Source organism: Zophobas morio, unplaced genomic scaffold (assembly GCF_036711695.1).
Source record: "Zophobas morio isolate AGI-343-1 ecotype UQ-CSIRO unplaced genomic scaffold, CSIRO_AGI_Zmor_V1 ptg000008l, whole genome shotgun sequence".
Lineage (NCBI taxonomy): Eukaryota > Metazoa > Arthropoda > Insecta > Coleoptera > Tenebrionidae > Zophobas > Zophobas morio.
Window position 1 is genome coordinate 14317651 of NW_026972113.1, and position 24145 is coordinate 14341795.

General features: G+C 37.5%; 3 protein-coding genes across 4 annotated transcripts in view; all 3 read right to left on the bottom strand.

Annotated features, from left to right (window-relative positions):
• LOC135125440 (acetylcholine receptor subunit alpha-like) overlaps nucleotides 1–11379 on the bottom strand; it is a 51672-nt gene extending 40293 nt beyond the window's left edge. Inside the window, exon 1 of the mRNA XM_064051066.1 lies at nucleotides 11228–11379. The gene's annotated coding sequence lies outside the window, so the exon portion shown is untranslated. The remainder of the gene's footprint in view (nucleotides 1–11227) is intronic.
• A 1187-nt stretch (nucleotides 11380–12566) lies between these two features.
• Nucleotides 12567–19767, bottom strand: LOC135125454 (gastrula zinc finger protein XlCGF26.1-like). Of its 2 annotated transcripts, none has more exons than XM_064051092.1 (2): nucleotides 19621–19767; nucleotides 12567–14208 (listed from the first exon to the last, which is right to left on the bottom strand). In XM_064051092.1, exons 1-2 carry the CDS (start codon nucleotides 19765–19767, stop codon nucleotides 12715–12717), a joined length of 1641 nt encoding a protein of 546 aa, XP_063907162.1. In that variant the 3' UTR covers nucleotides 12567–12714. The 2 variants fall into 2 exon arrangements, with proteins under 2 accessions (XP_063907162.1, XP_063907163.1); XM_064051093.1 differs by lacking the exon at nucleotides 19621–19767 and adding an exon at nucleotides 19015–19174.
• A 1983-nt stretch (nucleotides 19768–21750) lies between these two features.
• Nucleotides 21751–23933, bottom strand: LOC135125461 (protein obstructor-E-like). The gene is made up of 5 exons (XM_064051108.1): nucleotides 23823–23933; nucleotides 22568–22685; nucleotides 22378–22514; nucleotides 22130–22324; nucleotides 21751–22081 (listed from the first exon to the last, which is right to left on the bottom strand). Exons 1-5 carry the CDS (start codon nucleotides 23869–23871, stop codon nucleotides 21789–21791), a joined length of 792 nt encoding a protein of 263 aa, XP_063907178.1. The 5' UTR covers nucleotides 23872–23933; the 3' UTR covers nucleotides 21751–21788.
• Nucleotides 23934–24145: the final 212 nt, after the last annotated feature.

A 24145-nucleotide genomic window follows, 5' to 3' on the forward strand; every position in this document is an offset into this window, starting at 1 on the left:
TTACGCATTCATTAATTTTTTTGAGTCACCCTGTATATGCAAATCCAAAAAATATGAATGGAGTGATAGATCACAAGTACAGACTCATCATATTTTGTACATTTTAGATATGATTTATTCCACGAACTTTTAAGCTGACGTCATCAAGTTTTTGGAGGGGATAAGTAAATATTTTTTGACTAAAGATTTATGATGCTCTTTATAGCCTTAAAACATCTGCAACATTTCAAAGCATTCTGGTTAGCAGATTAAAAATTAAATTTCAAAATATTGTTTTATAATTTTGATTTTTTTTCCAAAAATCTGGACGTTTCGGGTGAAAAGTCGATTCAGAGTTGTAAACTACATGTGTAGGACTATGTTATTTTATACAATTGAAAACCCATTTACTATGTACAATTTTGAAGTGACGTCATCGCATTAGTGGTGGGGATGATTAGACAAATTTTGGTTAGCGTTTTACCATCTACATGATATTCTTAATATAAGTACAAAATTTCACAACAATCGGTCGAGTACTTTCGGAGATTATCTGTCTAATAAAAATCCGGGACAACAGACGGACAGACGGACAGACGGACGGACAGACGGACAGACGGACAGACGGACGGACAGACGGACAGACGGACAGACGGACAGACGGACAGACGGACAGACAGACGGAAATGGGAGACCTATTTCTTCGTCTTCTAGGGGTCATGAAAGATCGAGAAAACGTAAAAGTAGAGAGTCGACCGACGGACTCGATTACAATACTTCCTTTGCTTACGCTCGGGAAGTAAAAACGAGAAATCGAGAAGTGGAAAGTTCTGAAATTAAAAAGAAACGAATTGAATAATCGAAAAGCCCAGAAAATTCGAAATATAGAACAATTGCAAATTAAACCATCGAGAAATCGAAACATTAAAAGATCCAGAAAAAGTCGAGTTCCACATAAGTTTTAAATTTTCGATACTTGAATTTTCAATGTTTCTGCTTTTCGATTTTTCGGAGATATATATTTACGGCCCTGGTTTTTACTTTATGGAGGTAAAAAACAAAAATCTCAAAATCAAATTCCACACTTTTTCAACGGAACGAGATTTATTGGGCTTTACTTCAAGGACGAGGGAAGTTCTGTCGAAACAACCTTCGACCAGTTTTTTTATACAAAAAGCTATAATTTTTCAAAACATTAAATAATGCCCTTTTTACTTCCCGAACGTAGGTGAAAGAAGTATTGCAATCGAGTCCATCGCATGAATGGCCACTTTTATGTTTTCTCGACGTTTCATGACCCCTACAGTACGAACAAAAGTAGTCTCCAGTTTCCGTCCGTCCGTCTGTCTGTCTGTCTGTCTGTATCCATTTTCATTAGACACGTAATCTTCGAAACTGCAAGTACGCTGGGACACCCGGTATATAATAATGATCAAGTGTTACCTACTGGGTGAAATTAGCACTGACCGCTGGGAGAAGCCACAGGTAGACTGTCGATTAGAAAGCAAACATATTTTGTTTAAATCATCGGTCAGGCCGAACACCCTCTATCATCACATTCACGCCACTGAAAATTCTGAGTTGGTCGATTTTGAAAATTTTATTTTTCATCGTCTCAGTTAACTTTCGCCGTTTGACCCCAGCGCCGCTCTGCTAGTCAAATCCAAAATTCGATTTTCCGTCACATTTGAAATATACCGATATTTTATTCATGACAGCGGCAAAGTCGAAGATTCCCGCGACACCTGATCCATCGCATTTTTAAAAACCGTTTAAAATAAAAAAAAAAAAATTAAACCCTCTCGCTTTTCCGGGCAAGACGTCGCCCTCCCCAAGCTGCTTATTTTAATTAAAACTTTGTCAATAACAGACTCGTGCCAGATAGCCTTCCCCAAAAAATAACTTTATCCCGCTCAAAGTCATCGATTTCGGCGATTCTCTAACCTCTCGTATTTTATTTTTACTAGCAATACCAGATACCGCGGCCTCGCAAATATGAAAACTTGGAGACAGTCGTTAAGACGAAAAACACGATAATGAAGGATTTGGAAAATGTGTTGATCCTGCTGATTTCGGGCAATCATAGACTGCGGAATGTCTGTTTTTCTTAAGGTAGCGGAACGTTCGTGTTGTTTAATTTGGCTAATGGAATTGCTTTAAAAGCCCCAAATTATGCGCTCGGAGAAAATGTTTATTTTTTGGAATAAAGCTTTTTTGTTTGAGCTCACCTGAAATTTTTGTTGCGTAAATGACAGATACGGGTGTTTGAAAGGTGGCTAATGTATGGTGAAAGTTTAAAAACTGAAATGGAATTCTGAAAACACTTTGTTAATCAATCACGGCGGAGTTCAGAAGTTTCTTTTATATCGGGGAGGTGAGGGCCGTCGAAGTGGAAGTGCTCCGAACCAAATTTCAATTGAGTAATGAACTAATGACTTCTTAAGGTAGTGGTAGTTGGTATAGAAAAAAGAAATAAAGGAGTTAATAATAATAAAATAATCATAGTAACAACATCCTATCTGATTCGAGATCTCGTTAAGACTCTTCAAGTCTGTTCCCTAGGGTTTTTTTTAAGAATTCAAATTAATGAGGTTTTTTGAAAGAGTTTATGGAACTTTGGTGTGACGTTCTTTTTTTTTTGAAAGAATTCAAAGCTGTGCACTAAAACTTTACAGTTTCTTTTAATAACTATTAAGGGAACTCGCTAGATCATTTTTTTGGTTTTTTGTATGAAAAAATGATATTAATATAGATGTATCATACATCAAACTGCAGCTTTTTTCATATTTTAGAGCGCAGAGACCAGTTCAATCATTTAAAAAAATATGGCTGAGAAATATCGTAAAAAAGCACCATTGTGTGTTTTCTTTTCAAGTTTTTTGAGTCATAACCATCATAGAATCGCTTGAACATTCGCACATGGATAAAACATCACTTTTTACAGGCCGCAGAGTCATTAAATGTTTGTTAGTGGTACAATTTGTTGAAATAATAATGTGTTTATTAAAATCAAAATATACCACAAATTAATGCAAAATACGTCGAATAATTTTAACAGGAATATCAGAGGAAAATTAATGATCTATTGGTTAGCAGAGTTTTTAACAAAAACTAACAATTATTGAAAAAAATGGGTATCAATTCGACAGAATTTGAGCAGTTAGTTCAGTGCTTTGCCGATAGGAGCGCCACTAAAATTTACGGAAGCGACTTTCCAGGTAAAATCCTTATCGCCTGCTCTACCATAAGCTGAATGTTAGCGTTCTCGGCTGATTTTTCTAATTTATGGTAAGGAACTCAGTTTTATAACAAGCCGCCAGCACCGGCCGTAGTAATCTATTGTTAAGGAAATTAACTAATGAGGTACTATCATAAAACCGAATTAAAACTGGGGAACTATAATATTTTTGCTCCACTCAGGATCCTGAATTCAATACACATGATTACTAAAAATTCATTGTAATATTATTGTTAATTAATAAAACTAATGGACATATTTATAATAATAATAAAAAATATATAAAATACAGCTTTTGTTTAACACGTATACGTAGCTAAGTGTATCTACTACTTGTCCAAGAAAGGAGGTGTTTTAAAAAAGCCCTACGCCCAGTAACTTCTCCCTTCATTGTTTACTCGAAAAAAGTGCTCGTATGTTTTCATTTGCCGAGAGATCATTTTCAAAACATATTTATAATAAAAATATGCAAGTCTTGATGATGAAAAATGTACTCCTAATAAATTATTATTAAAGTACATAAAAAAATAGAAACAAATTTTATTTATTTAAAAAAAATCTCTCGCAAAGCCAGGTTCCTCTTTCTTCTTAAATCAATTATTTCGGGCAATAATGCGCCAGAGAAAAATCTGCCAAGTTTATCTGCCATCTTTTTACATATTTCTTCGTTTTTTTTCTATATTAATTCCTTTGGGTGTCCACACAACAAAATAAACTTGTGAAATACCCGTAACAAGCATTTGTCCCTGGACTTGAAAGTAGTAATCATGATTTTTTTTTAGTTTCAATTCTCTGTCTGTCAATGTACAAAATTTGATTATTTTTTTCTAACCGCTTCTTCGGGAGACAAATCTTGCGATTTTGAAGGGCATTTAATTTCGACTAATGCACTCGTAATACTCTAGAACCCTGTCTGGACTAGCAGCCAAGTAAGGAAATTGTTTTGAAATAAAGAAGTCACACCGTTCAGTTTTTATATTTTTATTTATTTCAAAACATTTGACAGCTTTTTCCTCACTTTGCTGTCATTTTTTTACGACATATTTTTTTATGAATACTTTGTCTAAGACGAGCTTGTTTCATAGACGAACAATATTTTTTTGTTATTAAACCAGGACCGTTTTAATCACAGTATATTTACTAATCCCCTCTAAAAAATTGATGGCGTCACCTCAAAATTTTGCTGAATAAATCCTATCTAAAATGTACAAAATATGATGAGTCTCTTCTTGTAATTTATCATCCCATTCATATTTTTTAGATTCGGATATACAGGGTTACTCAAAAAATTTAATGAATGCGCAAATTTATTTTATTGATTTATTAATCAGGAACTACAAAACCGAATGCTTTGAAATCTAATGTGAACAAAAACATAATAGGCATGCAGTCGTCACGTTTCCGATAGCGAGGGAAGTACTGTCTAAGCTCTTTAGACCAATTTTTTTTATTTTCCCATTTCTCCATTTCTCAATTTTTCAATGTTTCAATTTGGGATTTTTTCGATATTTTATTTTTCAGTTTTTAAAGTTTTAGGTTTTTAGATTTCTCACTATCTCGACTTTTCGATTTTTCAGTTCCAAGATTTTTCAATTTGTCGAATTTTCAAATTTTAGATTTTTTGTTTTCTTTAATGTTTTGAGTTCTCGATCATTCGATTTTCTGAGTTTTCAGGCTTAGATTTTTTTGTTGTTCAATTCTTGGATTTTTAAAATTTTTGTTTTTTAAATTTTCCTATTTATCAACTTACTGGGATTTCAATGTTTTGATTTTTGATTGTTCAATTTCTCGATTTTTTGAATTTTTAGTTTTTGATACGATTTTTTTTTCAAAAATTTTCAGTTTTTCAATTTATTAACTTTACGATACTTCAGTTTTGCTCGATTTCTCAATTTTTCGACATATTACTGTTGGGATTTTTCAATTTATCGATTCTTCGATTTCTACAATTTCTTCATTTTTCAATTTCTCAATTTTCCGATGTTTCAGTTTTACGATTTTTAAATTTTTTGATTTTCTCATTTCTCTATTTCTCGACTTTTCAATTCTTTCTTCAATTGTGATTTTTTAATTTTTCCATTTCTGAATTTTTCAATGTTTCAGTTTTGGATTTTTTCACTTTTCCGATTCTTCAATTTACTTTCCATTTTTCAGGTTTTCAAGATTTCAGTTTTGAATTTTTTCACTTTTTCGATTTTTCAATTTTCCTTCCATTTTTCAGTTTTTCAGTATTTCAGTTCTGGAATTTTGCAATGTTTCGGTTCTTGAATTTTTCCATTTTTTGACGTTTCGAATTCTCGGTTTTTCAATTTTTCGATAGGTATTTTAATTTTTCAATTTTTAAGTTCTAGATTTTCCGTTAATTTTTTTGTTTTCCTTGATGTTTTGATTGGTCGATTATTCGATTTTTCAAGTTCTCGGTTTAGATTTTTTGGTTTTCCAATTCTTCGATTTTTAAATTGTCTAATTTTTAGATTGTTCAATTTCTCTATTTTTAGATTTTTCAATTTTTCGGTTTACCGATTTTTTTTCATTTAAAATGTTTCAATTTTTCAATTATTAAATTTTCGATTTTTCAATTTTGGTCTAATTTGATTTCTTAAGTTTTTGATTTTTTGTCTCCTCTACTGTTGATGTTTTGATTTCTCGATGTTTCAGTTTTTGAACATTCCCATGTTTCGATTTTTCGACTTTTTGGCTTTTCGAGTGTTCAATTTTTTGATTTTTGAATTTTAGATTTTTGTTTTTTTTTAATTTTTTGGTGTTTCGATTTCCCAATTCTTCAATTTTTCGATATTTTAATTTTTCAATTTTTCGAATTTTTAAATTTTGGATTTTTCTTTTCTTTTATTTCTCAATTTTTGGATTTTTAAAATTTTATATTTTTCGATTTTACTATTTTTTGATGCTTGGATTTCTCAATTTTTCAAGTTTTCAGTACTGAATTTTTCAGGATTTGAATATTTCCATATTTTAATTTTTTAGTTTTTAAAGTTTTAGGTTTTTAGATTTCTCACTGTCACGACTTTTCGATTTTTCAGTTCCATGATTTTTCAATTTGTCGAATTTTTAAATATTAGATTTTTAGTTTTCTTTGATATTTTGAGTTCTCGATCATTCGATTTTCTGAGTTTTCAGGCTTGGATTTTTTTGTTGTTTAATTCTTGGATTTTTGAAATTTTTGTTTTTTAAATTTTTCTTTTTATCAACTTACTGGGATTTTTTTAATGTTTAATTTTTGATACGATTTTTTTTCAAAAATTTTCAGTTTTTCAATTTATTAACTTTACGATACTTCAGTTTTGCTCGATTTCGATTTCTTTTATTACTGTTGGGATTTTTCAATTTATCGATTCTTAGATTTCTCGATTCTTCATATTTTCGGTTTCTCCAACTTCTTCATTTTTCGATTTCTCAATTTTCCGATGTTTCAGTTTTACGATTTTTAATTATTTTTATTTTTCAGTTTTCAATTTTTGACGTTTCTAAATTTTTCGATTTCTCAATTTTTCGATGAACTGATTTTTTGATTTTCCCATTTCTCTATTTCTCGATTTGTCTCTCTTAGTTCCTGATAAGATAAGACTGATTTGGGCAATTGACATACCTTCCAAAAAAAGAAAGGGTGAGTAGGTGGGGCTAATTTCTGCTAAGATAAGACAAATTTTGGTAAATGATATACCTTCCAAGAAAAGAAAGGGTGGGCGGGCGAAGCTAATTCCTGCTAAGATAAGACGGATTTAGGCAAATGATATACTTTCCAAGAAAAGAAAGGGTGGGTGGGCGGGGCTAGTTCCTGCTAGGATAAGACTGATTTTGACATGAGATACCTACCCTCTATGAATGACGTAGCGGAGAGTTAATCCGCCATTTTTCAGACACCCGGTATATTAAAAACTAGTGGTGTAAATGATACCTTGAACCCCGTGCGCCGTGGGAGGGCAAATTCCAAGGGAGTGCCGTCCGCAGACATACGGACAATATGAAATATATTCAAAACAAATACGGAAAAAAGTGTATTATTATCAGTGTACATGCTTAAGTTCGATTGTTTATATTTCTACATCCAAAGAATGTAACGCAGAAATTTGTTTCATTTGAATGAGTTATCTCCTCAAAACAGAGGGCTAAAATGATTAATTGACCCACAATGGAACAAATATTTTTATATGATTATTATTCTTATTTGGTGATAATTATACGAAGACCTATCGAGACAAATTTGTCTTTCTTCAATTGTGATTTTTCAATTTTTCGATTTCTGAATTTTTCAATGTTTCAGTTTTGGATTTTTTCACTTTTTCGATTCTTCAATTTTCTTTCCATTTTTCAGTTTTTCAAGATTTCACTTTTGAATTTTTTCACTTTTTCGATTTTTAAATTTTCCTTCCATTTTTCAGTTTTTCAGTATTTCAGTTCTGGAATTTTGCAATGTTTCGGTTCTTCAATTTTTCCATTTTTGATGTTTCGATTTCTCGATTTTTCAATTTTTCGATAGGTATATTAGTTTTGCAATTTTTAAGTTCTAGATTTTCCGTTAATTTTTTTGTTTTCCTTGATGTTTTGATTTGTTTTCCAATTTTTCAATTTTTAAGTATATTTTTCGATTTTTAAAGTTTTTGATTTTTCGATTTTTCCTATTTGTTGTCTATTTTAAGTATATTTCATTTTTCAATTTGCACCTTCTGCGGGAGTATTATTTGTTGTGCTGCACTTGATGGGCGAGGGAAGTTCTGTCGAAATAACCTTCGACCAATTTTTATACTTAGCACGTAGGGTTCTTACTAAGCATTCCTTATTTAACCGAACAGTTATTAACCGAACAGTTATTAATTTAACTAAGCAGCTATTATTTCACCAAGCATATATTATTTTTACTGAGAATTTATTTTTTTAAATTTAGCACGTTTAGGAGTTATTATATAAAAAAAAGAATCAAATAATAACTTATTCATCATGATGAACCGATTTACTTCACGAACGAAGGAAGTTCTCTAAAAAGTAGGCACTACTTTCTCAACTTTGTAGTCCATGCAAGCTATAGCGGGAACTTTGAAATTTTAATTTTTTCGGGCGTTCATCAATATTTGAATAAAAGATGACCAACTTGCGGCGCTCGTATTATGTATATATCATCTGAAACTTTGATCGTGCTTGGTGTCCTGTCATATGGGTAACGCGAGCACGTTTATTGAAAATGACTGGTGTATGTCCCTGTGAATCTAAATTATTAACAAGATGTTTTATAATTATTTAAAAGCTTTTGGAGTAGTTCCAGAATCATTAAAACAGTCGGAACGCAAAATTCTTACAATCAATAGAGTCGTTGTAACACCTCGGGAATGATTTATTTCAAGCAGTGTTACTACCCCTTGTCGTGGCACTTTATTTCCTCCCGTTCGAAAAAACATGTAAATCCATTTAGAAAACAGTACATAATTCACCATCTCCCTAAGAACACGTACCTATCACCTCGACCCCTTTAAAAAACAACGAAGGTAAAACCTTCCCATTTTAATTTAATCCCGTCGGGACTTCATCTATTTCCTTTCATTCACTTCCGCCCCCCGCACCTCACCTACTCTCTTCTGACCACAACACTCTCCCGATCCATCATAACTCGAAGCCCACGACGGAAGGAAGAGAACCAATCTGTACAAACACACTAACGAATATTCCCAGAGTAGCAAAACCGGGAAGGATTCACCGTAATTTATCAAATAAAAGACGCGCCCTCCCCCGGTAAACACGGTAAGTGTCGATCCCGAGATAAAGCGGGAGTTTTTGCGCCACCTTGTTCCCGTTGGTTTCATTTTTAATCCCCGTTATCGAAGGGAATCTAGGGATAAATACCGGCAGACGCTGTGCCCTTTGTAATTGAGAACACTCGATGTGGAGTGGGCGGCTTATGACGTGGCTGAGGGGGGAAGTGCACGAGATCGAGATATGGGGCGGCGTTCCGGAAAGGTCACAGACGTCGGGGGATTTTTCCCTAATGCATCATGTGCGAAAGTGTTGGCCCTTCGATCTATTTATGTTTTCTCGCTTGAAAATCGCTTCTATACAACACAAGTCCGGGATCTTATTATCCGCCCGCCAAACCGGCTATTAATTATCGCCGCCGAAGATAAAATTTCGCTCGATTATCAACATGGCTTTCCAATAATTTTGATAAATGTATCAATTTTCACTTCTTACAAAGCTGCTTTCAATTAAAATCGCATTAACCTGCTCGAAGGGCGTCTAACGAGCAGCCGAAGACGAAATTGTGGAAAAAAACTCGCGGAAATTAGTGCTGCGTCGAATGGAATCCCCAAAACAGACCGACTTGCCGTGATTCGGTGCAATAGAATTAATCACAATGGGTGGAACTGCGTGATTTCTTGGATGAATCGGTCGTTAAACTCGCGTTAGGCGCAACACTTGCTCGAAAACTGCACACGTTTTAGGTTTGTCGATACTGCAGGTCAACGGTGTATTTTTAACTGTTATTACTACCGGGGGCGGTCAGAAGTTTCTCCATATTGCTTTATCACCAATTATTCGCCCAATTATCTCCATCAGTAAAAATCGATACATTGAAATATCGTGATTTAATCCAATAAAAGTTCAAACGTGTCGCCATAAACCTAATAAAACCAGATTAGTCTTGATTTGTTTAATCAAAAAAATTCCGAAACATGAACAAATAATCAGATCGAGGGGTTCATTTTGAAACTATCACTGTATGCTTTAAAGTACTTTTGGAAAGACTGTCTAGACTGGTTTCCCCTGACGCACAGCTATTCTGCATACAATAACAAAACTTTTCTCAGTTTAGCTTCTAAAAACATAGCTGAACGTGCTTGCGACACTCGCTTTAGCTCACATTAGTGTGGAGTCATTGACGCGACTATAATAATCTATGGACTATGAATGAAATCTATGGCCTGTATAGATTTCGTTTTTGTTTCCATTTGAACTTATAGTCCACAACTTCTTAAATTTTAAACTTGTACATATAGAATAAAAACCAGTGAAAGTCTCAAAAGATTGATAAATCCGGAAATTAGTTGCTTTCATAACAATAAAGTTTTTAAATTTAGCTTCACAGGGACATCGATTGGTACCAAATTTTCAATGACAAAAATTCCAGATCCGAAAAGAGCACTTCTTTCCTTCTTTCGAATTGGTCCTGAATAAACAAATTAAGTTAGAACATGACACACTCAATGTTGTAATTCCGTAATAAACTGTGTTATTCCAGCAAAACGAGCGCAGCGAGCACGTGCGAGTAGCTAAAAAACAAACTTTTCGCGACTGAGAGCAAATTCATTAGAGAGAACAGTTTTGTTGTTGGTAAACAAATCAGCACGAATTTCTGTCGTAATTTGCTTTTATTATGATGAATCTGTGTTCGTCAGAACAAAAAACAATTCCTTGACCACACGCTGTACACTCTCTGTTTAAGTACACAGCCGTCCAAAGGACCCTTTATGTACTTAGCTCCTTTGTGCCTGGAAGTCAATTGTCCCCTAGATAATGACGTATTTCTTAGCAAATAAAATCATTACTCCGTCTTGGTGCACAATCATTGTGTAACTAATTTCCAGTCCAGCTGAATCCAGCTCGAAAGCTCCTTTCAGTATTAAAAAATGCTAAGTGCTGAGCCGAGCCTCGGAAAATACGGCCGTCCAAAGTTTAATCACCTGTTAAATGAGATGAACTATTCTAAAACATTTCGCGAAGTTGAGAAAAGTCTCGAGTTTTAGTTCTCGCCGGCGGGTATTCGAATTTGTAAAAATTTTCAAGCACTAATTCCGATTTCGGAACAAATTGACAAACACAAGCGTAAAAGTCCTCAAAACCCCCACATCTAGATTCAACCCCACTATATCAACAACTGTAAAAACGTGACCGACGATAAAAAATCGAATGACTCTTCACACAATCACGCCACGATTAAAAGCCATGCACGGGTCTCCGGGCAAAAACCCCACGTTCCTCACACAAACACGCCATCTCCCTTACCAAAACTCCTCGGGTGAACCCTCCGGCCCTTGCCCAGTCGCTTCAGCACTCGATCTCACGGCGTCGCCATCAGAACGGTGCTGTCAGGTGCAGGTCCGAGGAAACAGTGAGCGGTCGGTCTCGGGAGCAGCACGGAACCCACTAGCACCCCGGACGAGCGTCGACAGGGATGCGCTCCTGCCGCCGCCCCCAGCACGCACGCGTAAATCGCCGCCGCCACATCTCAAAAAAATGTTTTTATGACGGCGACTCGCAGCGTGATGCGAATTTGCATCGAATTGTGCGTAATTGCGGCCCGGGGACGGGTGGAAGGGTCATGATCACCGTGCGATTTTCAAGTTTTTTATTGCACGTTCAGGAATTGTAGAAAATATAACGTGTTTCAAGGAATGAAAAAATAAAACAATGACATTGTTGGTATATTTCCGCAAGTGGCAATTGGGCAGCCTTTTAACATTTATTTTCCATTAGGGGAACGTGGTTGTCTCATTCCGGGATTCGTTGTGTTCAAGTGGATGATTATACAAGTCACGGACAAATTCAATAGGTTCTTTTAATCCGATACGTACGAGTAATCCGAAGAGAAATATTTTTTTCGGCCCTCGCTAAGTTGGGGAAAGAGCTGCGCAGTAATTAGATAAATTTCGTTGTAGCGGACGTGTGAGGGCCCTCGAATTACACGAATACAGTTAAATTGGGGTGGGTGAGCGAAATAAAGAAGTCTTAATTGGGGGCGTTGCATACAGTTTACTTAAAATCGACTGCTAGGGATTTCTTCATTGCATAACTTGCCCTAGGACTTTTTTTCCAATCCTAATCAGTCGTCGGAATTGGGTACCCGACTACAATGCAACGTGGGTAAATTATTATACGTAGGAATCTAAAATTAATAAATTTAACTTTTGATACAGCGAACAATGACGACTTTATCTTTCGCTTTAATTAAAGGCTGAGTTATAAAAGAATTTATATTTCTTTGATCTTTCCATTAAAAGAAACTTCGCTCGCATTAATCAGCTTGAATATTTTCTTTGTGTTGAGTGTCTTTGAACTTCGGAAGAGGACTTTTTTGTTTTCCCTTTAATCATTTTCAGAAACCATACGCAACTTCGGCGCTAAAATATTAATCCAATTTTTGTAGAATCCACGCCGAAGATACCTTCTTTGGTCGCGAACGTGGAAATCTGTTGAAGGCCAACTCAAGTTTGTTTGTTGCCAATACTGCTAACACACTTTCGATTCGTGAGATGGCGCAACCTACGCTACCACAGCTCTAAATCAGCTCTAAATATTAAATTAAATATCCTCTCAGGTATCCTTTTACCCCAACACAAGACCCCTCTGCAAAAATACTTTATTCGGTGCAAAATATAAGTATCACTAAAATCGTAACAGAAATTAAAAACTACTTAATTAAATACCATAATCTAAAAAAGCCTAAAATCTTTAAAACATGTGAAGACACGATAAAAAAAATAAATAACAATTTAACTCTGTTCGTTCTTGACGTGCGTTTTGATGTGCTGCAGTAGTCCGTCCCGCCTGTTGAACGTCGCGGGACACATCGTGCACGAGTGCTCCTTGTTTACGTCGTGGATCCGCATGTGCCGCACCAGCTTGTCCTTGCGCCCAAAGCTCTTGCTGCACTTGACACACTTGAACGGCTTCATCCCCGTGTGCGTGGCGAAGTGCCTGTCCAGCTCCCGCTTCCTGATGAAGGTCTTCTTGCACACCGTGCACGCGTGCGGCCTAATCCCCGAGTGCGTGGCGTGGTGGTACCGCATGTTCTCCGGGTTCGAGAACGTCTTCGGACACGAGTCGCACGAGTAGCGCTTGCCGTCGTCGTTCGAGAAGCTGTCCCCCGTGATGTGCGCCGGGATCTGCGGCAGGTCGCGCAGCTCGGCGCCGTCCGCCGCCTCCTTGGGCTCCGCCGTCAAATCCGTCTCCGATGCGTTCTCCGCCTTCACGGACCCGTCGAAGCTGTTGTGGTTGAAGGGGTCCAAGCTGATCACCATGTTCTCCGAGTCGGCCCACGCCTCCTGCTTGTCCTCGCTGTCGCGCGTCTCGTCGCCGTCCTTCGCGTAGTACTCCCCGAGGTTGTCGCGCATCAACTGCAGCTCGTGCGACTTGTCCTCGCAGTTCTCCTGCGGGAAATGACGCTTTTCGTGCCGCAGCAGCTTGTCCTTGCGCCCGAAACTCAAGTGGCAGAAGTTGCAACTGAAGGGTTTCTGCCCCGAGTGGATGATGGCGTGGCGCGTGAGGTCTCCCTTGGAGAAGAACGTCTTGGGGCACTTGGGGCACACGAAGGGCTTCTGCCCCGAGTGGATCCGCATGTGCTTGGAGAGGTTCGTGTTCCGCGAGAACGACTTGGAGCACACCATGCAGGTGTAGGGCTTGATGCCGGTGTGCACCACGGTGTGCTTCCGCAAGTCGGACCTCCTGGCGAAGGTCCGGTCGCACTGCGGGCAGTTGTAGGGCTTGTCGTTCTGGTGCACCCCCTTGAGGTGCGCCGAATACTGCAGGCGGTCCGCGAAACCCATCTCGCACAGGCTGCAGGTGTAGGGCACCTCGTTGTTGTGGGCCGTGTTCTCGTGCTCGACGCACTCGCCCTTGTCGGTGAAGGCGTGATCGCAGTACCGGCACATGGACACGTTCTTCCCGCCGTAGGTATCCGTAGTCTCGACGTTTTCACCGTCGCTGGGCCTGTCGTTCTCGCTTTCGTACTCGGACTCGTAGTCGAGAGCCGTGGGGTCCACCACCATGACGACGTCTTCTTCGTTGCCGTTGGCGAGCTGCTCGAAGAAGGGCAGCTGGGGCGGCGGGCCGTTGTCGGCGGGGCCGTTCTCGGTCGCCATCGCCGCGTTTAATTGACGGAGGGTGGCGTCGGACATGAAACATAGCTTGCGGAACTCGAGGCAGAATTCGATCTTATAGAGGCAGCGGTGGCAGATGACGTTCGGGAGGCCGTCGCCGTGGGAAATCTGCAAAGAAAAATAGTTTTCTTGTTATCTATAGTTCGAATTCATTTCTCATAGTGGACAGTAAAATATCAGACAAAACATGGTGGCATCTAGCCGATATGTTTCGTAAGCTCGTTAATTAGAACCGAAGATGAAAGGGATTTTTTTTTCTCGTTAGCGGGTACACGGACGCAACAAACACAATTTAGAATATAATGAAGCTGACCTTGCTGTTTTCACGGATCGTATGCGATGGTTACTTAACACAGAAAAAAAACGTGTTTGATACGCGAAATTTAAGATAAAAAGAAAAAGCGAATTTATTTAAACAGGTCTGGAAAAAAGGCACGTAAAGCAATCTAGTTAGAAGCTATTATACTGGCGAAACGAAAAAATATATCGAAATTATCTTGTGTTTGTCGCTCAGGCGACAAAGTATTCTCTCATCTTGAAAATTACTTGTAAAAAATGTAAAATACGAATGCAAATTTTATCGCTTCCAATGCAAATTTCTGTGAACAGGCAACCAGCAATACTTCGACTCCTTAAAAAAACAGAGAGGAATATCATCATAAATTAATATTTTACAGAAATAATAAAAAAGCGTTTGATGTCAAAAATTGGGTACATGAAGAGGAGCTGAATTTGTTTAAAACAATTTTAAATGTAGAATATGCATGTTGAGTCACAGTAGATGTTGAGTGGACTCGTAAAAGCAAAATTTATATGGGTAGGCAACTAGTAATACTTATCCTGCAAAGAACTGTCATTAAAAATTAGTCTGAAGTTATTCGGACAGAACTTCCCCAGCAGGTGAATTTGATATTTTAAAGAGGATTAATTGGGGACATTTTTAGTTTTGGTGGGAATGGATAGAGAATTCAGAACTTTTTACTGCATTATACATACTCCTAGTTAAATAATAATTTTAATCGCTTCCTCTGTTTTGAGAAGACAATTTGCTGCGTGCTTAATTGTAGCATTCTTTCGATGTATAAACATAAACAATAGAAGTTAAGCATGTACTGATAATATAGTTTCACTTCAGATGCGAGGGAAGATCTGTCTAAATAACTTTTGACCAATTTTTTGGGTTTAAAAGAGAAAGTCTTGCAGGCGCCTAGTGTTTTTTTTTTAATATATAAAAATCTTCGGGGCCTCTTGTGTTTTGTGGAGTTCTTTATTTGGAAAGAATTTTACAGAATCTTAGGGCTCCTAGCGTCTTTTTTTTTAAATAATGTTTCTGTTTTGGAGGAAAAATCAAAATATTGTCAAAACCGAAAAATTGAAAAATCAAGAATTTTAAAAATCTAAAAAATCCAAAAATCCAAAAAATCGAATAGATGAAAATGCTGAAAAAGGTAAGACTCGCAAAATTTTGAAAAATCTAGTGAGTAAATAATAAAAAAAAATCTAAAAATTTAAAAATGGAAATCTTGAAAAATCCCAAAACTTAAACACAGAAATCGAAAAAGTGAGAAATCGAAAAATTCAAAAATTTTCAAACGCCAAAAAAACTGGAAACTCGAATAATCGAAAAGATGAAAATGGAAAAACTGAGAAATCGAAATCGAAAAACTTAAACTTAAAAAACTCGATAAATCGACAAACTGAAAAATCGAAATATCGAAAAATATTAAAATGAGAAGGCAAAAAATCGAAAAACTGAGAAATTGAAACATCAGAAAAGTGAAAAATGTAAATTTAAAAATTCTAAAAATCGAAAATTTACAAAATCGAGAAATCATCATCGAATCGAAAAATCGAAAAATAATAATAATAGTAATAATATAGATTTTATTGACTAACACAACAAAAGTTCCAAAAGAGATAAAAGTTATACAAAAAAAAAGATAAAGAAAAATAATATTTAGTAACTTAAATTGTACTTGGCTATTACTAAAGACGCCTAAAATAATTATTAAACTTATGTTGTGAACAATTGAAAATATCTATATCGTCTAAGTTATTTTATTATAAAATTGTAAGATTTGAAAAATCGAATAAGTAAAAAATCAAAAAAACAAAAAGTAGAACAAACTATAAAAATCGAAACACATTGAAAAATCTAAAAAATTAAACACTGAAAATTTGAGTAATGAAATTCTTTTGAAATAAATAACCCACATCGTTCAGTTTTTATATTTATATTCAATGATTGTTCGAAATGTCTTCAATCGACTTCAATCATTTATACTCACAATAATTTTTGCTCATGGTCACTTTTTAAGTATATCAACAAAATTCAAGACCCTAACCCCAATTCATTCTGCATATTACCATGGTATCAATCCTTCTCATCTAAATAACAAGAAAACGGCATTAATAATGCATTTAGGCGAATATATTAATAGACGGACTTGTTAAGCCCTGTTTGCCCTACAGTGCCCAAGTGGTGTTTGAGTATAATAATTATGTCCACCATTAAAATTAATATTTCAAAAGAATGCGGGAAAAGATTATTCTGTGCTGAAGCCTGTCATAAATTATCATTATTCTTCAATATCGGCTTATGATGTTTTATGACCCATGTCCCGTAGGGTCTACAGATTTAAGGAAGCAACAAATGGTGCCCAATTCAAACTTGTCAGTCGCCTAGCATTCCCTGTAGTAATTGTAGAAATAAACTGTGCAAAACTTTGCTGTGTTTAAGTTAAAGACCGTTCTTGTTTAATTCGAGTTGTGATTTTCTTTCAGAGCCTAAGCCAGTGTAATTAAAAGCATTTTAACAAACGGTTATAGAATAGATGTAGTGGACAGAAATGAGTCAGACATAAGGCACGCTAAATAGTTTAAACAAAATTATTATTATTACTACTAAGAATTTTTTAGTTATGAACGGGTTTCTGTTTGCTTATTTTGTCAAGATCTTATAGTGACCATGATGAGTTATAATAATAAATTAAAAAAATTGGACATGCACCAACGTAAACAAATAAAAAAACCACACATCGTTAACCTTGCATTGCCGTTGATTATGACATTCGATTTCCTCTACTAACGAAAAAACTGCACTTACAAGTGACTTTTTCAACACGATGTGATCATTAATATTCTAAGCGCTAAAAGTTGCTAAAAATATGTGATATTTTGGACTGAAAATCTTCTAAATATTGACGGCTTGATTTTTCAACAAGTATGTAATGAAGTTTTGAAAATCATATATATTTTCTAGAAACCTATAGTTTGCGGATTAATCCTTTTTTGAATATAACTTCTGACACAGTAAACACAAATGTTCGAAGCGTTCACTGTTTTCAAAAAATAAAATTTTTACTAAAACTTTTTTTGATAATACAAATCTCATTGTAAATATGCAGCATAGCTGGTTGAAAAAATTCGTATTTAATATGAGCTACTGAAAAAATTGGTCGAAAGTTCTTTCAACAAAAACATAAAAAATAAACATCCAATCAGATTTAGGAATTTAACTCGTTACTATCGAAACTTGCTATTTAACACCTTTTAAATTTAACAATTTTTTACAAGATTAATAGCGCCAAAATCTTAGCAAGTACTAGCCCCGCCCATCCGCCCCCTATTTTTTCAGAAGATATGTCATTTGCAAAAATAAGTCTTATCTCAGCAAGTACTCGCCCCGCCCACCCGCCCCCTATTTTCTCAGGGGAATGTTATTTGCCAAAATCAGTCTTATCTTAGCAAGTACTAGCCCCGCCCACCCGCCCCCTATTTTCTCTGAGGTACATATGTCATTTGCCAAATTAATCTTATTTTAGCAAGTACTAGCCCCGTCATTTACCAAAAAAGCTAATATTTGCTAAGATAAGACTGATTTTGGCAGATGACATAATCCTGTGAAAAATAGGGGGTGGGTGGGCGGGGCTAATACTTGCTAAGATAAAACTGATGTTGGCAAATGCCATACACTCAAAGAAAATAGAGGGTGGGTGGGCGGGGCTAGTCCTTGGTAAGATAAGACCAATTTTGACAAATGCCATTCTCCGAGAAAATAGAGGGCACATCTAAAAAATATGAATATAATGATAAATCACCAGTCAAAACTCATCATATTTTGCACATTTTCGCAAAATTTTGAGATGACGTCATCAATTTCTTGGGGGGAATAAACAGATATATTTGGTTACATGCTTACAATAACTTTAAAAGATCTGTAAGATTTCAAAATATTCATTTTTGCAATTCCTGATTTATTGAACAAAATAAATTGATCGATTAATTAATTTTCTTGAGTCACCCTGTACATATAAGCAAATCCGACAAATATGAATCGAACGATAAATTACAAGTATACATACTCATCATATTTTGGACATTTTAGACAGGATTTATCAAGCAAATTTTTGAGCTGACGTAATAAATTTTTTGGAGGGGGATAAGCAAATATATTTTGATTAAAAATTTATTATGCTTATCATAACTTTAAGCTATATATTTGCAAGATTTCAAAGCATTCGATTTTCCAGATTCAAAATTAAATTGCAAAATGTTTCATAATTTTGATTTTTTTGTAGTACTTTCGGAGAGTATCTGTCTAACAAAAATCAGACGACAGACGGACAGACAGGCAGACGCAAACGGGAGACCCATTTCTTCGTATTCTAGGGGTCATGAAAGGTAGAGAAAACGTAAAAGTAGAGAGTCGCCCATGTCATGAGCAAAATGTAAACAAATATTTTTCGGGTTTCGGGGAAGTTCCTAGGTCCGGACGCTCACCGATCATAATACCGCAGAGTATTATAGTTTTAGAAAGCTTGTCAGTTTTTACTCGCCGATGATACATTAAAAATTAAATTTGGAGAACTTTACGCACAACCAAAATAAATTAAAAAAAAAACACTAATAAACCTTGTGTAGCCAACGCTCGTGACATTATGTTTGAAATGCCACAGAACACGTCGATAAAACAGAACAAAACAAAACAAAACAAAGCACAAAATACAAATGTCAAAAGTTCGTTGCCACCTCGGCGTAATGATCCAGTGCATCGCACAAAAACGTCATCATTCGCACTGCAAAAAAAATGCAATCCTTCAAACCGCGCGCCTCAATCTCGCCATCCCATTGGCCGCGCGCCTCGCATCAACCCGTAACGATTACCGCGACGTTGCCACATGTCCCCGACCCACAAAAGCCCCGAAACCCCCTCGAACCCACTTTCCCGCGCTCCCGCGGCCCCATTCGCGCCCCCTTGCGCGCACTCCCGCGCCCCAGCCCCAGGTCGCCGCCGAATTGCGCCGCCAAGCCGCTTTTCCATGTCGCCCACGTGGCAACGCCGCCCACACACGGAAAGCCCGAAAAATGGTCGAATTTTGACACATCCGCCCCCAGCGGCGGCCGTGCTCCCGCGAAAACCCCTCGCGAGTGCCACGCCGCGCCGTCCGCCGCCGACGCTGCCCCAGGTGCGCCCGTCCGACCCTAACCTCAACCCCGCGCCGCCCAACTGTCACTTACTTGTAGCGCCGTGCAATCGATGATCTTCTTGTAAATGCTCTTGTCCTTGCCCTGGATGTGATTGAAGATGCCCAGCATGTAGCCGTCCTTCTGCAAGCACAGCCGACAGATGGTTGCGTAACTCCTCCAGCTCTCGAACGCCTCCATCGTGCTGGGAGACAGGACGCACGTTTATTTGGTTTCTGTTTGTGTACACCTGGCAACGAGTGATGTCGTTTGGGGCGCCGCCTGGGCCTCGGCTCGCCGGACTGGACTGGCGAAGGGCGGTTGCGAGAGTGCCGACTTGCGCGTGGCCCCCTCGATTGGAGCTCCCGGGAGTTGGTCGTGCGGATACATCTGCCGTTTGGCGCCAGGTTCGAATCGGGGCTGCGAGACCGGCCGATGGGGGGTTTCGGGGGCGGGTTTGGCGGGCGCGGGACCTTCTCGACGCTTTTCGCCGAAAACGGACGCTAGTGGGACGACGAGAATTGATAATTCTCGGGAGGTGTTCACGGGACTAGTTCGAGGAAAGAGGGAAGCCGCGTTAATAATCGGGATTTTATCGAAAATAACATAGAAGGTGTCTTTTTCGCAATCGAAGTCAACGGCAAAATTATCGGTGATTGATTAGCAGTTTCGTCGGTTTCAAAAATAAATAGTTCATAAAAATGTCCCAATACCAAAAAAAAAAAAATTATATGAAACTTGAAATTTACACTTGTGTCGTCATGTGTTGACTCAACTCGAAATTTATTGGACAAATATATGCTGCACATTTAAATTTGTGTACCAAAAGTATGAGACTACGTCATCGGTTTGTTGGTGGGGAGAAATGTGTTCATTTAATAAGTTTGTACCACTACTAATTATAACGTTAAAGTGTTGGCATAAAAAATGACATAAACCAGGAAATCATAGGTAGTAAATAAAATAAATTTTTCAGTCAAGAAATAATAAAAATTGGGCCGGACTGAGATCTTCAAGGACGTTTGAAAATAATTGACCCACAGTTTCCCCAGTGTTTTGTGAATTTTTTTCCCGAGTGCAGCGAGCACGTTCAGATGGTACCTATTGAAAGTACTTATAGAGGTCTCTGTGAAATTAGGAAACAATTGCATCCGGAATGTGCTCACATTTTAGACATTCTTTTTTACGGTTTTATTTATTATAGGTTCCTGTAAAGCACGGTTATTAAAAAAAGTATATAAAAAAACGTAACCAATAAACTGATTTTCTGATATCATATGTTTAAAAAATATACTTCTTGTATACGATTAAAAATTGAGATGATTATTATAGTCACTTTGGGAAAAATCAACATGTACTACTTAGTTTTTGTACTGAATGAAATGAAAATTTACAGGTTTAGTCCTTTCATTCATCAATAGTAGAGATTTTAAGAAAATTTAGGTCATTTTCTGAACTTGTTACACCTACTAAATTTTTAAGTATAGTGTATCATAATAACATCAAAGCAAAGGAATTTAGATTTCTTAATCATGATACGAGTATACCTATCTACAATTTAAAGTTTATTCACAAAAGTTAAATATCTACAGAAACTAGAAATTTCCTTGCTTGATTTTGATTGACCTATTAAGATAATTTATTACACACATACTTTAAATAACCATGTTTTAAAAAACTCATACTGAATTTAAATAATTCAGGCTTATAAATTCTGCGCTTATCTTTGGCAACATGTATTTTAGAAATCCGTTTCTTTTTTCGCTTTTCTTGATTTTATAATCCGAATGTAAGGTATTCAGATTTCAGCAACGGTAAGAATTTTTTTTTTTTCGTTTTGGACAAGAAAGAGATCTTGGAATGGAGAAAAGTCTTCCCTAGTTTCAAATGCCAAAGCAATTTGTGATGTTGATTACGTATGCTACCATAAGAAGCTTTTGCGTCTCAGATAACCGTTCCAATTAAATATGTATTACATTTTTGTCCTCCAAGCTATACGAAGAGAATTGAAATTGTCGACAAAAAACCCAGACTAAAACTAAAACAAAAAACATCGAAACGTCTCTAAGACCTCACACTTATTATTCTTAGCAAGGCCACAAGTTGTGATGAGAAATTTAATCAAGACTGTCATAAAAAAAACCGATTTCGATTTAACAACCACGATAACAAAAATGAAACCACTTTATTACTTAATTAGAAATTTATTTGCTGCAAGTGACTCAAATCCTATAGTTCCTGAACGAGTTTCCTTGAATGGCGTTTGAAGATCCTTTTCCGAAGTCATTTTTCGTGGAGTATTGAGGTACAGCACATCCTGTAACATTTTCCACCCCGTCGCAACTATTAATTAAATCGTTAAAGGCCTGCCCTTCGCCACAGTTGTACATCCTGGGTCTGTTATTCACACAGACGAAGTACCTTTGGCAGTCGTTTGGCGACCGGAAAAACCTAAATTCCTCTTGACCCAAACCGAAAGCTCTGGCATCCGGCGGACACGTAAAACCTAGAAAACCTGATTTTTTTTGTTAGAAAAATGTATCTCATAAAATGCACCACATACCCTCTGCGTCACACGTTGGCACTTGATCCGGCCAATCGCAGCGATAGCTATCACCGTTGAACGCCAATCCTTCCGGACAGTCAAAAACGAAGCCCCGCCCCTCTACGCAATTTTTGAACTGGCCGCAAGTCGTCGCGTCCCCTAGCCGGAAGTAGCCGTACTGGTGGGGACAGTCGTCCGTGGGTTGGGCCGGTTCTGAAACCACAAATTTCGTAATCGTGCAACCTAAAATACAGATTGGGACATACGAGTTTGCTCGCGGCCTGTGCAGTCCACGTCGATGGGGTACTGACAAGGAAAAGCCTGCGGACCGGTCGCTGGGTTGAATAGTAGCCCATCTGGGCACACTTTCTCCTCAGGGACTCCATCTTTGCATTCTATGTACCTGGAATTATCATTATTAATATCATTATTATCTGTGGCTACGGGTGTGAGTACCCGTCACAGGTTCCCGTGGGGTAGCGCCCGTCCTTCTCAGGGCAAGAGCCGGAGCGCTGAGGCACATTGTAGTTCTGGTTGAAGTTCGTCTGTCTCCTATAGACGTCGACCCCGAAGGCTGGACAAGAGGATTCGGATTAATTCGCGCACAAAATCAACAATTAATAGGTGGATGAGACCAGACGTGAATATTGATCGTGTGGAAAATACGCACTGATTTGCATAGACCGAAGGTAAATTATGAAACACAGATACATTAAATAGAAAACTTGTTTTTTTCAGAACGACGCATCTTTTATCTTCAAGCAATCGCTTTCACTTTGTGAATAAGCTAAAAGTCATTGTCTGCGTGGTAATAATTGGTTACGTGTAGGACAACAACCTCAGACAAACCACGCCTTTTTGCCCACAAACCACACCCTTTTGTGACACTAGCCACGCCCCGAGCGATCATTTAATTGAAACGTTGCGAGATGTGCGCGGTCCGTCAGTAATTGCTCGCCTTGACATTACCGCACGGTAAATTCTGGAAACGTGATTAAAATTTTAAAATGATCTTCTCTCGGCTTGAAATGTCACTGGTAAACATGGATGTTAATTAAGAGATTTGTTTTTTTGGTTCTAAAGAAGCGTGAAGGAGTTTCCTGTTTTTAATAACAGATGAGCGTTGACATTTATCAGAATTCAAATAAAACAATTACTGAAATGCGGATTTTGAGAGGATTCTTCAAGGCAAGTGGAATTGTTTAGTTCTTTGGTATTGTATGATAATTTGAGTAAAAGGGGGTCGCTTGACGACGGACAATTAGTGGTGTTTTATTACCTCTTGAGGACTTTCGGTTGATTCCGTGACCAGGATACCGCGAAAAATCGATCAAAAGTAGAACTAAAAACGCGCATCAACCTTATTAAATTACTCGATAGCGTGAGGACAATATAAGTAGACCAAAGCTGGTACCAAAACTAATAATTGCTCCCTCTGAAGTACTCTCTCTCTAATTACCCTACCCCTAATCTCCATAAATTAAAATCATAGCTGCCGACCGCACAAAGCAGTGTCTGGTTGCAAGGGCGCGTTAATATCTCCCATCCAGACCCTCATCTGCATAATTTCAATCATTCGAAGACACGCAATACCCACTCGATAAAAATATAGGAAAAACCACCAAGGAACAAACGTGACACTAATGCACCTCGTTAAATTAAGAAAAGCGAGTTACGTAAAGCAGAAATCGCTAAACAAATAAAAGCTCACCTTGTACGATGAAGAGGCCTGCGATGGCCAACACTTGCGACTGCTTCATGCTCTTGCGACTTCTGGCACCCGAATGAAGACGCGCATCTCTGCGTCACTCGCGTAAACCCAAGCTCCTCTCCGCTCAGCCTCATATTTAATCATGAAGATGTTAAACGACTTATTGCACAATTCTTTTCTCTGATGCGCGATGCGACGAGTGCAGGCCGGCCTTGGCTCTGCGACACCACTTTCGGGGGGTCGAAAGAGATTTTTGGCTTGTTAGGGAGGTCCTGGTGACGAGAAGGAGAAAATCGCGGGTCATGAAGGAGACCGAAGTGATG